Source organism: Telmatherina bonti (genome assembly GCF_933228915.1).
Source record: "Telmatherina bonti genome assembly, chromosome: 9".
In the NCBI taxonomy this organism is placed as follows: Eukaryota; Metazoa; Chordata; class Actinopteri; order Atheriniformes; family Telmatherinidae; genus Telmatherina; species Telmatherina bonti.
The window spans coordinates 36,302,453-36,318,800 of record NC_136627.1 but is presented as its reverse complement, the minus strand read 5'-3'; the positions used below and the strand labels follow the sequence as shown (position 1 = coordinate 36,318,800).

The window sequence follows — 16,348 nt, the reverse complement described above, 5'->3', positions numbered from 1 at the left end:
GTCCATCTTTACATTGTCTCCTCTTTTCTCTCGTTAACGCCTCCTTGGAGAACAAGCGGGACAGTAATTAGAAAGCTTATCCAAACGGACACGCTGACAGAAAGAGAAGCAGCCGGGAATATTAAAGGAGGAAGAATCGATAAATTCATTTCCTGCTGCTGACGGAGGTAGATCTCCTCCTGCACCCATAATCCTCAGGGTGCGCGTGAAGAGGAAGTGAATGAAGCTGCTCGGGTTGTTCTTGTCCTTGGGTAGAGCTGAGATGGAAAATATACTGTAAAAACGCATCTTCCTCTTCCTCCCCCACCAACAGCTGAGAGGAGGAAGAGGAGGATGAGATGTCATGCTGTTATCTTAAAGCTTCACAACTCCACTTTTCTGCCAGCGCAGCAAACCTGAGTGTGTACAAGCATCTTCCTCCTCCCTACTCTGTCCCACCGCCGCCCCTCAGAGCCCAGGCAGTCTGACAGGTCACGTGTGCTTCAGCTACTCCATTATTCACCAGCTTCATCAACAAAAAGCGCCGACTTTCTGCCTCGCCGGGTCTCTGGATCACCTGAAGCCGCGGCTGTGAGTCTGTCTGAGAGGCTTTCATGATGACAAAACATGACTTCATCAGAGCGATGAGAGGAACACTTTACTGCAGCTAGAAGAAAGACAAATGATTTATGATGTCATCATGATGACAAATAAGCTGCAGAAAGTTTAGAATAAAGCTGCAGGTGAGTTTGATTAGAAATGAGACGTAACTTTTAACTTTATTTTAAAAAAAGCCAAATTTCACCACTCTGCATGGTGGCTTCTTCATATAAAACTGCATGCTGCATCTGAACACTTTTAATCCACGCAGACGTGATGTTTCATTGCAGACGTGACGTTTCTACGCAGACGTAACGTTTCCACGCAGACGTAACGTTTCCATGCAGACGTGATGTTTCCACACTGATGTAACATTTCCATGCAGACGTGATGTTTCCATGCAGACGTGACGTTTCCATGCAGACGTGACGTTTCCACGCAGACGTGACGTTTCCACACAGACGTAACGTTTCCACGCAGACGTGACGTTTCCACGTAGACGTGACGTTTCCACGCAGACGTAACGTTTCCACGCAGACGTGACGTTTCCACGTAGACGTGACGTTTCCACACAGACGTAACGTTTCCACGCAGACGTGACGTTTCCACGTAGACGTGACGTTTCCACGCAGACGTAACTTTTCCACGCAGACGTGATGTTTCTACGCTGACGTAACGATTCCATGCAGACATGACGTTTCCATGCAGATGTGATGTTTCCATGCAGATGTGACGTTTTCACGCAGACGTGATGTTTCCATGGAGACATGATGTTTACATGCAGACATGACGTTTCCATGGAGACGTGTTGTTTCCATGCAGACGTGACGTTTCCATGCAGACACGATTTAAGTCTCTGATTGGTGGAAAGTCTGACAGGAAGTGTCTTCATCATCATGTCCAGGTGAAAATAGAGGTCTCTTAGCAACATGGTAGTGATGGTGATGAAGATGTGATAAATAATGGTGGATTTACCATCTAGAGTCTCTGAATAAACACTACATGTTGTGTCTGGATTGTAAACCTGCTGGACGGATAGAAACGCTGGAAAACATCCGTAGACCAGCTGGAGGGTCACATGACCATCCCAGAGTTACAGACTATGTTCCCATGAAATGATAACAATATAAGGAGAGTTTTAAGGGTTAAACTAAATCAACACAACCTCTGATGAACAACTAAGTATCATTCATTCATCTAAACAATAGAAATCTGTGTTGGTTCCAGAAGAATTCAGTTTCATGAACAAAAAGCCAATGAGGAAAGACATCAGTCAATCTTCTCAGGGGTAGACTTCCCAGCAAGTTCAGTCCAAGACTGTCCGAGATCTACATCTCAGACTCTCCAGACCCCAGTTAGCAGGTTAAAGGTCACGACAGTCCAGTTTGGAGAGGTGGAACAAGTTGGGATTGTTTGGAAGGATGCAGGAAAAAAAACATGGAAGCACAGTTGGCAAAGCTGCATCGGAACAAACCAAAAGACTTCTGGAACATTGTTCTTTAGACAGACCACACCAAAGTGGACATGTTTGGTCCTTAAACGCCTCATAGCAACTGGGAAGCATGGTGGTGGAGGTATGATGATTTAGGCACCGTGCAGTCACTGACTCAACCATAAGGTCTGGATTTTTCCTCCACGTGTATGACTAGCTGTTGTTTCTGTTTAACATAGAATAAAAGTGGAATATCAAGACCCTTTCCTCATTTTTGCTCTTATTGGTGTCACTAACATCAACCTTGTCGGGCAGAAAAGTGTGTTCATCTCTGGTTCATCATTCATCTCTTCATGACATGTCAGCATCTATACATGTCCCTTTGCTACACAGACAAACCCTTTAGTCTGGTTTGACAGTTACGACGGCTTCTTTCAAGCTTCCAACATGCCACAGCCACATTTGAGTCAATCTCAGAGCTGAAATCATGTTCTTTCTCATCATGTCACTGCAAAAGCTGTTGTAGATAAAAGCTCCCAAGCACTCAGCTCTGCAAGAAGAGAACAGATTAGCATGCTCGTTGGGTCAGAAAATCAGCTAAGTATCAACGGAGAAAATAAAAAACGTCCACGGCGAACCCCCAGAGCTGCTGCTGCTCCACAACCTGCTCGGCAGCGTTGGACACAACCCAGATGTGAATGAAGCAGGTGAGTAACAGCTGGCATGTTTCCCTGGAAATGTAAAAGGTCAGAGGAAGGCTCAGGTGAGGTGATTGCATGAATGAGGAAACGAGTTGTCTTTGAATCAGAAGGTGAGCTTCCAGTCAGGTTTGTTATTACAGCTGTGCAGGGATCAATACTTCTGCTGATGCAGGACTCCCTGGTGTTCCCCTTGAGGAAAATGCCAGAATGTTAGAACAGCATCTTTAGTTGTTTTAAATGTGACCGTGGAGCTTCCTGTGGGTTTCAGAGGCTCCGCTCTATTTTCTCTGCAAGATGATGCAGCATGTGAAGACACAATCTGAAGCAGAATAGTAGCCAGTCTGAAGAAAACACTAGCCGATGTGCGTATTTGGTTAAAAAATAAAAGCGTTATGATGGATACTTGACCCTACCTTTCCTCTTTTGGTCTGTTTTAGTTCCACAGACTGTTATTCTGGCAAAGACATGCATCTGTCCACATATTCAGGTGGTCTCCAGTAGATGGCTCACTGCTAAATGGAGCGATTATTCCAGTTAAAAATATGGTAATGTTACAATATTGACAATATATTGACAATCATTGACAATATAGCACTTAAGCCTTTTTTGGGACTTTTTTTTTTTTTTGGAGTTTGAACAGAAAAATCATCAAAAATGCAAAAAGCACTATCAGCTTGCTTTAAATGGGTGGTATAGAAAACTTTGGTAAGATATAATTGCATTGGTTTTATTTGGTGTTAATTTATGAGGACCAATTAGCAGTAATCTGTGGGAAATGTGCTACACTTGCAGATGTGGGAAGGGGTTGAGTTGGTAACAGTGGGGGCTTGTCCGGGATAGTATGAATAATTATACCCATGAAGAAATCCAATTGTTTCTACTTCCAAAAAACCTGGAGAAGGAAAGAATAAAGTGTAATTGTAAATTTAAAGCATTTCAGGCTGAATGAAGACTCTACATCCAGATTCTAGAAGCCACAGAGGGCTTTATAAGTCTTTTTATCCTCATGGAAGAGGCAACAACTCCACCAGAAAGCTCCACTTTTGGCCTCAAACACTACATAAAGACAGAGTACAAATCTTGCCCTTGTGCTTAAACTGCAACTCTGATGGATGGCAGGGAGACCAGAATAAAGATCAGAGGGGCTACGGTGGCCTGCAGGGACAAAGTCTACGCACAAGACCTGATCTTGTACATTTCTCCACACCTTTGTCCAGCATTTAAACCAGTTTGTCTACAGATGCACAGCTTAGTGGTAGTTTATGCTTATACAAATTCTCAAGAAAGGTTAAGTAAATCTAACATTAGATGGTGATCTTGCAGCAGAGAGCCGGTTGTTGGCTTTGCATGTCTCTGTTGGTGATAAAAAGATAAACTTTGCTTTTTTCTGAGTGCTGCTCAGACCTTTTGGAGTGTACTCCAGCTCTACTGGAGAATGTAACTGTAGAGCTCAAGGGAACAACAACAGTTGGCATAAAAGCATAAGAGAGCAGTTCAGTTTTACTTGCTGCACTTCGCTTAGCTCAGGAAGCACATTTTGACCTTTAAAACACACAAAGCTGCATCTCTATGCCTTCAGGCGGCCACAGTGGAGGGAACATTGGGAGAGGAGGAGAAGGACATGATCTGATGCAATCGCTGCAGAAAACCAGCAAAAGTCCAACTATGAAGCTTGGCTTCTGTCTGCTTTGCATGATCAACCTTAAATCAGCCGTTTTTTAAGACATGATCATCAATCCTCACAAGGGTTTTGGCTAGAAAACAGTTCTACTGCAAAGTTTCCCAAATAGGGAAACTTTGGTAAGGAAAATTTAAAAAGACGAATAACCTTTCTTTATTTTGCTTCTTTTGACTTAATGTAACTTCAGTGTAGTGAACATGCATATGTGGAAATGTGTGTAGATCTAAAATAACTTCTTTAACAGCTACAATTAGAAGATTTATAAGTTTCAGATACCTGGGATTGAATATTTTGTGATTTTATCAATTTATTATGAGGCAAATACATATAAGTAAAAATATATAAATCTGTAAATATGTCAATTATAATAAATATGTAAATTGAGTAAGAAAAAAGTAGAAAAAATAAAACACAATACAATTTAGTTTTACTATATTAACTATAATACAATAATAATGCAGATGAAAATATAATAGATCTATCTATCCATCTATCTATCTATCATCCATCCATCATTATTTCTCAGCACTCCCTGCTTGGGTCCCTGGACTATCTTATTGTGAAAGCATCCCAACACAGTTCTTTACAGAATAAAAGCAACTTCCTGTTTCATGTTTCATGGTGAAGGAATAACACTGGTATCAAACTGTGTAAAATGAGGACAGAAATTCTATTCTATTCTATTCTACAGTCATTCAGCAGACACTTTTATCCAAAGCGACGTATATATATACCCAGACAGGCACATCGATGGGTAACTTAGGGTTCAGTGTCTTGCCCAAAGACACTTTGGCACACAGCCGCCCTGTGAGAAATGTGTGAGTCTGTGAAAGTCATGTAATACAACACAAAAACCTGCACAGCCTCCGTTCATGCCCACATTGCACTGTTAACGTGTAAACCTGCTTCTTTTCCTGCAGCTCACATTCATTCTGAAAAACCTGTCGAATGAGCAAATTTAATCTGAAATGAACGAGGAGTCAACTTTAAAACGTGTAAACGCTCTGCTTCATGACGGCAAAGAGGATGATGGCTCCAGCATTCATCTGCGATTACACCCCCCGTTGGTCATCTAAAATCATCCATTTGGACGCTCTCAGAGGGCTCTCTCAGTTGAAGGGTCTGGAAGTGGTCACTGGTCTTTGGTTAAAATGGGATTTAATGCCGTTGGACTCGTTTCCAGCTGTCATCTGTCAGCCCTCAAAATGCTCCATAATAACACTCAAATTATGCCTTTTGGATGATGTTGCTAGGTGACAAGGCTGACTAAGTGGCTGCTGGGACCATCCAGTGGTCATCATAATCGTGGGCTGAGAGGGTCTATGCTCTGAAAGGCAGGAAGCAAGCAAGCAGCTGGACCAGCACCTCTGTAAGCCAGACATTTTATTACAGCTGCTATGCATATGGGAAGACCCCCCCCCTCCCCAGAAAACCCCTCGGATTCATGATGTAGGGACCGGTTCATTTCAGGTATAGATGGTTTTTTTTTAAAAAAGAGAAAAAAATAACGTCCTGGAGTTTTACAAGGAATCAGAAAGAAATAAGAAGAAGGAGTTCAAAAAGTCGTAAGTAATACTTTTCAGCAACTTGAAACTCTTGAAACAGCGCCACCTGGCTATCTGTCATAATTCGCAAAATCTCATCTGCAGGTGAAAGAGACCACAATCTAGGCTAGATTCCTAGAAGTCCAATCAATAACTGTGATATTCGTAAGTCTCGACAAACAACAGTGGTGATTTGCAGGCGTTTCCATGGAACAGCGATCAGTGCAAAAGCCTCGTACGGTTGACAAGATTTTACAAGAAATGCAGCTTATGCAAGGTAGCCGTGTATTTTGGGGTTTTTCGAATTGCTGTGGAGAATTTGCTACAGCTTTTTGAAGCTTTTCATCCTCATTTTATTTTCTAAAACTCTGAAATTTGCTGTTGTTTGTTTCACACTGCGCCATCTTTACCAGAAATGAACTGGTCAGATGATCCCCACGTCACGTCCGGAGACACGTAAATGCCAAAAAAAGTGTTTCTATTATTATTTCTCTACCAAACTGTCTGAAAAACCACCTTCTTAGAGCATAAAAACTTTTTAGCAACATTACAGTATTTTTCCGAAATGTAGGGGCTTCCGTTAGCGTTTTTAAAATTGCGATTTTTAGTTTTTGTGCAATTCTGAGCGTAATGGGAACGCACCTTTTGTTGTCTTCATCGTAAAGATTGCTAGGACATCCTGATGGATGAAGCTAAGTCATTAGCTGAAGTTAAATTAGCTCCACTCACACATTGCTGTTGGCTTGTTGCTTAGCAACCACAATCTTGATAAATAAACCATGAGATCTCGTCCTGAACATCAGCGAACAGAGAAGGTCTCAAACCACCGAGTGATCCCAGAAAACTCTGACATGTTCCGACTCAGATCTTCTGATCCCAACCAAAGGTTCACAAGACATGGAAAACCCCCCATACGACCCCCCCCACCGACTCACCTGTATATGAGTATATCGTCGGTAGAACTGTTGTACTGGATCTGATACATGCGGACTCCTGGTATGTGGTTCTGCGGCGGCCATCGAATGGTGACAGAGCTTGAGGTTAGCTCCGACACGCTGACTCTCTGCTGGTCGGACCGGGCCTGGCCTCCGCTGATGTTGGATTTAATGGACGTGGGGATGTCCGAAGGACCTGGATCAGGGTCCAGTTTGGGGTCGAAGTGTGGGGAAGGATTGACGACCAACTCAACAGGAGCGGTGGCCTCGCCGGCGGCGTTAGATGCGATACATGTGAACTTTCCAGAATCCTAGAACACAGGAACAGAGACGACATATTTCCTTTTATCTGAAATAATTTTTTAGGCAAAATTTACTCAATAAGTTCAATTTTGTTGAAAATTTATGACACTGATAAGATTAAAATCTTATATCTGAATTATTTATTAACAATTTGATTATTTTAATCTCTAAATTTAACCATAATTTGTATTTTTGGTTTCTTGTTCAGCACATATGGATACACATGTGAAGCACAAGCGGAAATGTGGTTTTGGAACATTTCTATGCATGAAAGACGTGTTTCATGTGTTCTACACGCAAACATTTTCATGTTTGGAACATTTCCATCAGGATCAAATGTGAAATGCATGTGATTCACATGAAAGGGTTCCCAAACTGCTTTTATGTGTTTCACATGTAGAATCATGCAGTTCTGGAACATTTTCATTGGGATCACATGTGGATGACGTAAATGTGACAAAGCCACATTTTCATGTGTGTAACACACATGTAATACTGCAAACACTGTCAATTATATAATTATGTTATTATACACATGTGAAAATGTGGCTTTGTCACATTTACACATGTGTAATACATGTGAAGCCCAAGTCGATCCTGCAAAAATGTGAGAAAACCAACTCAGGTTTGTGTAAACATGAAACAAGACGTAAATCATGTTTCATGCTTCACGATGGCAGAAACGTGAAGCCGAACACAATGGAAGAAGTTTTAGTCCAAAACGGCCCAACTGAGGTCTCCGAGTTTGGCCCAGTTTCACACCATCTGGTCTTAATGTCTCCCAAAGGGAGGCTCAGCTTTTAAAATGTTAACGACAGAAAATTAGTTGTATAGTTATGTTATTATTTCACCAAACAACGACATTTCCTCGGCTAAATTAAACGAAAGCAGAGATGCTTCAGTTGTGTCCGTACCTTAATGGACGCCTTGAGGATGTCCAGTGAGCCGTTCTCATAGCAGATGGTTCTGGAAGTGTTTCCGATCAGCTTCCCATCAGGGCTGACCCAGTGCGTCGAAGGCTCGGGATCCCCGATGGACTTGCAGCGCAGACTGACCTCCTGACCCTCCATCACAAACATCTTGGAGGTGTGGCGAGTTATCATCGGGGGCTCGCAAACAAACTCCTCCTGTTGGGTAAACGGAGAGACAGCTGATCGAGAACCCGACAGAACACGATAAATACAAGGCAGGATGTCCAAACAGGTTCAGACAGAATGTCTGAATGTGGTTAACTTTCTGCGAGGCTTTCTTCCACCAGCAGTAATTCAGCGTGTTTAAAAACCTCCAACGGCAAATACAGGAAGCGGACTACAAACCAAGTCCCTTCCTGCATGTGACGTAGCATTGCATTGTGGGTAAATCCATAGCGATGGCGTTAAGGGTCCTCTGCCTCGTCTGGTGTTCATACTGCGTCCATTGTTGCAGTGGATTTCTGCAGTATACTTGCATAAGACACAATAAAAACCCAAAACAGCCATAGTTTGGTCTCCATGTTTAACTGGCAGGTGGAGGAAACAGAGTTTTCTTCTTCACGCCGGTCTGGTCCTCTCTTCTGCTAAATACTAGTGCAGCGCCTCCTCTGGTGGGAATGGGGAGATATTATTCTAATGGTTTGACTGGTTTGACCAAAGTGCAGCGTGAACACGGTTCGCATGGATACACCCCCCTACAGCTGGGCCGAGTCCCCAATCGGGCCGATTCTAGCGGACTGCCCTGATGTGGGTTCATTCTGAGGATCAGTCGTGCCAAAAGTCGATCCTTAATGTCCTGCAGGCTTTCCATGTCTCGCTGCTCCAACACACCTGACTTCCACAACCAATGAAGTTCTGCACAGTGAGTCAGGTGTGTTGAAGCAGGGATACATGGAAAACCTGCAGATTTGTGGCCCCCCGTCGTCACCAAACTTTACCGCTGATGTCAGAAAGGAGCTCTGGAAACTCAGGAAATCCAGAACCAGTCTGGATGGTTCCATCGGACCTGCTGAGATCCTGGTTTTGGGCAGGATCTGTTCCCACATCAGACTTCTTAAGGTGCTGGTTCTGTGGAGGATCCATCCCTATATCAGGTCCAGGTTCTGGAGATAATCCTTCAGACCTGCTTCCACTGATCTTCAGTTCAGTTTTTGGGTCATGTGACTTCAGCCTTTTCTGACTTCTTGACGGCCACGTTTCCATGGAGACCATTTCTGATGAGACCAACAGTCGGTGGATCTGCTGAAGGTCCAGATGCATGTATCGGGTCCTGCTTTGGGTCTTTGCTGGGTCTTAGACCGAAGAGACTTTTTTTTTATTCCAGATTCTTTTTCTCTGGTAAAAATCTGGTTTCCTGTGGAACCGACTCCTCCTGATTCTGACATCAACGTTCTGCTGAAGCTTCCACAAACCTCTCGTATGGTCCAGAAGTATTTCCCGGCCAGGTCTCTGGGGGAGGCGCAGGTCTCCAGGTCGTCCTCTCTGGTCAGTCTGCGAAGCCACACCAGCTCACAGTTGCAGTGCAGAGGGTTCCCGCCGAAGCTCAACACCAGCGCCGTGAGGGGAGAGCCCTTCATCTTGGCGTAAACCGGGATCCGCAGGAACAACGGGTCCGGAGGGATCTTCTTCAGCTTGTTGGACGTCATGTCCAGTCTGGGGACGGAGACAAAGTTAAGACAGATTTAGTGTGTTTTTCACACAGACGTGTCAACCATCTGAAGCGTGTTGTTATAGAAAAACCACATGTGGAACACAGCACATGTTTCCTGGAGCCTGTTTTCAGCCACAGGTTTTATACGTAGTCTATGTGTGTACACGTGCATCAGGATGTGTGTGTGTGTGTGTGTGTGTGTGTGTGTGTGTGTGTGTGTGTGTGCATGCTTGGGGGTCAGGTTTATTCTGAATATGTAAAGGACTTCATGCTACTTTTTTTTCATGTATGAAAAATATTTCATAGATAAAGTTTGAATTGAAGTAAATTGAATCAAACCAGATGTGTTGGAACCATGTTTACACATGTTGGAATTTACACATGAACCATATAAATCACATGTGAAATACACATGTAGACATGTGGTTTTGGAACCTATTCTTGGATCCACATGTGAATCATAAATCACATGTTATTCACATGTTTTTCGCATGTTTTTAAAACATGAGTCACATTTATGTTACATGCAAAAGTGGTGGCACGCATGGTTCACATGTGAATCACACTTGTCAGTCACATATATCAAAAACACGTGAATCACATGTGGATAAAATCACACGTAGCTGACATGTAGTTTACATGTAAATCGAATGTGAGTCATGTTTTAAAAACATGTGAACCACACATGAATAACAGGAGAATCAGAATTAATCACATGTGACTCAGATGCGGCTGACACATGTGCATCTCATGGTTATAACATTTTATTCCCATGTGTCAACCACTTATCAAACACATGTGAATAACGTGTGGCTGACGCGACATAATGTAGACAACATGTGAAGCACATGCTTTACAGTCTCTAACTTGGCGGGTTGGGGGGGGGACCCACCGCTGAATCATTTCTTCACATCATATTTATTAAGGCGGCGGCGGCGGCGAGGATGTTCTGAGTGGATGAAGTAGGAGGCCGCCGATCGATCAGGTGGGAGGCCGTGTGAGAAGGTGAGATGGAAGGATGGTGGGAGGAGGAGAAGAGAGGCCAGGATCAGAGGAGAGCTGTAAATGGCTGCACTCTGTCAGCCCACACTTCTTCCTCTTCTTCTTCTTCATCAGACTGGAGCCGAAAGGATCATAAACGTCCACATTCATAAATCTGCTTTTCTGGATGAAATAAAATCCATCAGCTTCTGGCTGCACGTGAAGTCGCATCAGACGGATTCAGTCGAAGAGGACGAGAGCTTTTAGTCACGTAAACCGATGCTGACCGGGTTAAAGGATGTAATAATCAGCAATAAATCAATAAAAATAAAACACAGCAAAAGGAAAATGGATGAACTTCAGGTAAATAAAAACAAACAGATAAATCAAGACCATCAACACGAGAAAAAACATATTTAGACATAAATTCACATAATAAATAAAAACAATGACTTCATGATTCATAAAGTAAAATTATGGGAATAAAACTGATTTAGTTAAAATCTCTACAGGTATTCGACTGTAAAGAGTTTATTATAGAAACATGTCATAAAAGAGGAAATTCTGTCTTCTAAAGACGTCAAATCGTCGTCTTAATGCCAAAATTTATCTTCAGTTACACAAATATATATATAAAAAAAACATTAAAATAATACAACTTTAAATAAACAAAAACACTGTATGAATTGTTACAGATAATTAATAAATTCATAAATATTACAGAATAAAAGCATATAAACAAATAAAATAAATGAGATAAAATAAAAAGTCCAAAAGTGGCATCAAGCCGATGAACATCTAAATTCCCAGTTTCACCTGAACGCATCATTAATTTTCAGGTACAGGATGAAGAGGAGCAGGAGCACCTAATTACCCCTGCAGACCTGCTGCAGGTTTTCCTAGCAGGACGATGATGTTCCTCGTCACAAAGCTCAAAGCTCTCACCTGGCCAGTTTGTGCAGGTTGGAGAAGATTCCCTCCGGAACGTTCTCGATTAGGTTGTGGTCCAGGCTGAGAGTGTTGACGCTGACCAGAAGAGCGATGGTCTCCCAGGGGATGTCCACCAGATTGTTGTAGCTCAGATCCAAGTCCTCCAGCGTCTCCAGGAAGTCCTGTGAGGGCGGAGAGAAAAACCAGTCTAACGACATGCAGAAACTTTTCAGGAGCAGGAAATGTAGAAAAAAAAGTAAGTAAATGACGTAAAACTGATCAAATCTAAAATATCAATATAAAAGAAACAGGTTGATGGTAGGATGGAGAAACAATCATCAATGTTACCATGAAAAACATTTTATTTCCCTAAAAGAAACTATAAACATAAATTTAATACAAACATTTTTTTTTACAATAAATTAAAATAAACAAAATAAATAAAATGATAAGGTATCAGATACTGTAATAAAATAGAAAACAATAGATAAAAATATTTAATGAATCAAAAAATGAAATAAAAATTCCTTTATATCCGAAACAAAATTGCCATTTGTAAACAATAAATAATAGTTTTATAAATATTTATAAGCATTTTTTTCCCCAAAATAATTCACATATCATATATATTTAACCATTAAATTAAACACAGTTCAGGAATGCCATGAAGCAAATTATAAACTTAAACTAAATATAATATAATATAATATAATATAATATAATATAATATAATATAAGTAATGGATAATGTGCGACGATGTGTCCATTGTCAGAAATTAATTACCGATGTGGGCGGAGGATGGCTAATTTCTGATAATGGACACCTCGGAGGGCATCATCCCGCTTATACCATGGTCACTCACAAAGAAAATAACATAAGATCAATCACTAATGTTGTTTTTACTGTTAAAATAATATTTTTAAGAAGAAGCAGCGGAGCGGATTATTTAATGTCTCTTGTGGCGTTGCCAAGGTAACCGGCGTTGGCAGCACCTGCAGTTCGTTCGGCAGCAGATACTATTGCTACAAATCACAGATAATGGTGTAATATGATGGTGTTGCAGGATGTGTGTGTGACTGTGTGGTCCAGGGAGCTCAGTGTGTATGACCTTGAGTGAGTGTGTGCGCACGGCGCGTCGTTAGGTGATCGAGCCTGAAAGATAAGAGTGTTGAATGGAAGTGCCGCCCCCCTCTTTTTAACGGATTCCAATGAAAATATGATTTTCTGAAAATGCATATTTCTTCACAATATAAAGGAAATCAGAGAGGACGTGCGATGGTTGGTTTCTCTAACAGCATCAGTAAAATACGGCCGTGGAAAAATCTAAATTTGAACAGCACGGACCTTTTAAAATTTTGAAGATGGCTGTGAAATTGGCGTAACCGCTGGAGCACTAATGCAGAGAAACACAGGCATGGTCTGCTGCACCGCTGCAGGGTGCACATCATCACAAACTAACTGATTAAATATTATTTAATACGATTGAGACAATATGATAGATGTTTTATCTACAGTGACTGATTTTAGCTAACGATCTCGGTAAAACAAGAACATAATACAGTACTGAGATGGGGAGGGATCGGGAGACTTTTTTTCCTTTCTCCCTTTTGTTCAACCAATGGTCTAAACTAACCTGAAAAAAATATAAAAACTTAAAAACTGGCAGATCAGATACATTTAGTAACCATGGGCCGCTTTTTGACAACGTCCTTCCAGATATTCTTCCTGCTTTCTGTTTTATCCGTTTGTCGCTAACATTTCTGTTGCCACAGTTACCAACTGGCATTTGAGCCAGTGCAATGATTTAGATCTATTGGGCTATTTGACAGAACTTTTTCAAACTGGTGTCCATTATCATTTTTTAATGGACACCCTGCAACCAATCAGAATCAAGTATTAACCCAGATCATGGTATAATATAAAGTAAATTAAGTAAAAAATTCTTCTGTTTCCGGGCAGTTTAGTGCCCATACGCTGATTTTTTAAATTGAAAACTAAACTTTGGGAAGTTTTCTGTGATTTTCTTTGTGCATGTGGGGCCACGTAGACGTACCTGGAAGGCTCCCTCTGAGATGCTGTGCAGCTGGTTGTTGGCCAGGATGAGGTGCCGCAGGTTCACCAACCCCTGGAAGTGCGAGTCGTCGAGGACGGTGAGGCGGTTGGCGTCCAGGTGGAGGGCGTGGAGGTCCTGGAGGTCTGCGAAAGTGTACGGACGGATCTGGCTGATGGTGTTTCTGCTCAGCGTCAGGTGGATCTAGACGTATGGAGAAAAACAGACTCAGCATCAGAAATCCAGGTTTCCTCATCAGCAGGGTGAAAGGTCAATGAGGCTCCACGCTTTGTTCTGAGCGCCAGAGAGGACGCGTGGCGTTCAAACCAATCAGCGTTCCTCTGCGTGTGAGCAAACATCCTGGAGGAAGCTTCCAGCTGCGAGCAGCGCCTCTATTTGGTGCTGAAATATCAGGATGATGCTGTTTATCTCCCCGAATCCTCACATTTCACTTCAGTCATCCAGCTGTGAGGAGCAGATGTTCCGAAAAGCAAAAAAGGCCCAAAAATGTTGGTTTTCTCCTGGACTTCCTGCACCAGATGTCCTCACACCTAGCAACAAACCGGTGAAAGTCTGTGTCGGGGGGGGCGCGGGTCCCGGCTTCAGGACAGAGGAAACCCGCTGCCTGCAGGCGCAGGAACGCATACTGTTGTCATCTTATCCCGATGAAAGTCGTTTCCGGAGCAGAAACTTAAAACATAACTGAAGATGTTTTCAACACATTGTGCCTCATCGATTTAAACGCATCTGGAGATGTTTCCTCATCATGTCAAACCGCTGCAGAAGCACCAGAACCTGCTGGTGGACATGCCATCTGACTGGCCCTCTGCAGCCGACTTCCACGCCTGCTCAGAATGTTTCATCCCAGTAAGTCGATGAAACAACGATATTTTAATCCAATTATTTCAGCTGAACGTTCAGAGTTTTGGTTTTTCAAACTGAGGTGGAGTTTTCTAAATATTTGCATTGGATAGAAACACTTTGGACCAATCAGAGAAGGCGTGATGCCCGCGTCAACAGAGCCGGTGGAGACCGATGCAGCTTCTTTCCATCACTGAGTGTCTTCTGGTCTTATCGCTATGTCTTCAGGCTAGCAGCGAGCTGCTACAGATCCTCAGAATGTCCCACGGACATCCTGAAGCGGTCCTGGTCCAGCTTCAGATCCTGGACCGAACCAGACCTCCTGTCTTTTCTAGACCAGGATGAACCCAGCATCAGTTTGTGATCACACAGAGCGGAGACAGAACCGCAGAAACTCCTCTAGAAGACATAGTTTATCTAAACTGTAAGATCTTTACTGGAGACAGTGAGCATCTGCATGGTTCTGGCTGAAGAGGTGTGTGTGTGTGTGTGTGTGTGTGTGTGTGTGTGTGTTTGTGTGTTTGTGTGTGGGTGTTTAAAGGTGTGTAAGCAGCTGAGCTCTGACCAGGCTGGACATGTTGGCGAAGTCCCGGTGTCTCAGCGTGGTGATGAAGTTGTCCATCAGCCGGAGCTCAGCCGTCTGCCGGTCAATGCTGGGCGGGACGAAGAGGAGGCCCGTCTTGGCGCACAGCACCGTGTAGGACGGCAGCAGATTCTGGCAGGTGCAGCGCTTCGGACACAGCATGGAGGACAAGCCGGACGGGAGGAAGGACAGGAGGATGAGGAGGAGGCAGAACAGCGAGGAGACGGCTTCCATGGTGACTCGTCTGCTGCCAGAGAAAAGAGAGGAAACAAGACAGTGGAGGTGTCAAAGTTAATGTCAGAAAACTCAGTTTCTGTTGGTAAAACCGATTCTGGAACTAAAACCAGGTCAAAACCAGCAGAACCACCAGAATCCCATCAGAAATCCAGTAAAATCCCATCAGAATCCCAGTAGAATCCCACCAGAATCCCACCAGAATCCCACAAGTAACCCATCAGAATCCAATCAGAATCCCATCAGAATCCCACCAGAATCCCATCAGAAGCCCATCAGAAGCCAAGTAGAATCCCAGTAGAATCCCACAAGTAACCCCTCAGAATCCCACCAGAATCCCATCAGAATCCCATCAGAATCCCATCAGAAGCCCATCAGAAGCCAAGTAGAATCCCAGTAGAATCCCACAAGTAACCCCTCAGAATCCCATCAGAATCCCATCAGAATCACATCAGAATCCCATCAGAATCCCACCAGAATCCCATCAGAATCCCATCAGAATCCCATCAGAAGCCCATCAGAAGCCAAGTAGAATCCCAGTAGAATCCCACAAGTAACCCCTCAGAATCCCACCAGAATCCCATCAGAATCCCATCAGAATCCCATCAGAATCACATCAGAATCCCATCAGAATCCCACCAGAATCCCATCAGAATCCCATCAGAATCCAAGTAGAATCCCAGTAGAATCCCATCAGAATCCCACAAGTAACCCATCAGAATCCCACCAGAATCCCATCAGAATCCCATCAGAAGCCCATCAGAATCCCATCAGAATCACATCAGAATCACATCAGAATCCCACCAGAATCCCATCAGAATCCCATCAGAAGCCCATCAGAATCCAAGTAGAATCCCAGTAGAATCCCACCAGAATCCCACAAGTAACCCATCAGAATCCCACCAGAATCC

The 16,348-nt window shown here is 43.1% G+C and overlaps 1 protein-coding gene across 2 annotated transcripts in view; it reads right to left on the bottom strand.

Annotated features, from left to right (window-relative positions):
- LOC306760315 (leucine-rich repeat and fibronectin type III domain-containing protein 1-like protein) overlaps positions 1-15,437 on the bottom strand; it is a gene marked incomplete at both ends in the record, with an annotated part of 32,350 nt that extends 16,913 nt beyond the window's left edge. Inside the window, 6 exons of one of the 2 annotated variants that reach the window (XM_079246117.1) lie at positions 6,873-7,183; positions 8,090-8,302; positions 9,559-9,799; positions 11,724-11,890; positions 13,763-13,963; positions 15,186-15,437. In XM_079246117.1, the coding sequence (XP_079102243.1) occupies positions 6,873-7,183; positions 8,090-8,302; positions 9,559-9,799; positions 11,724-11,890; positions 13,763-13,963; positions 15,186-15,437 (1,385 nt within the window). The remainder of the gene's footprint in view (positions 1-6,872; positions 7,184-8,089; positions 8,303-9,558; positions 9,800-11,723; positions 11,891-13,762; positions 13,964-15,185) is intronic. The other variant, XM_079246118.1, reaches the window with a different exon arrangement.
- Positions 15,438-16,348: the final 911 nt, after the last annotated feature.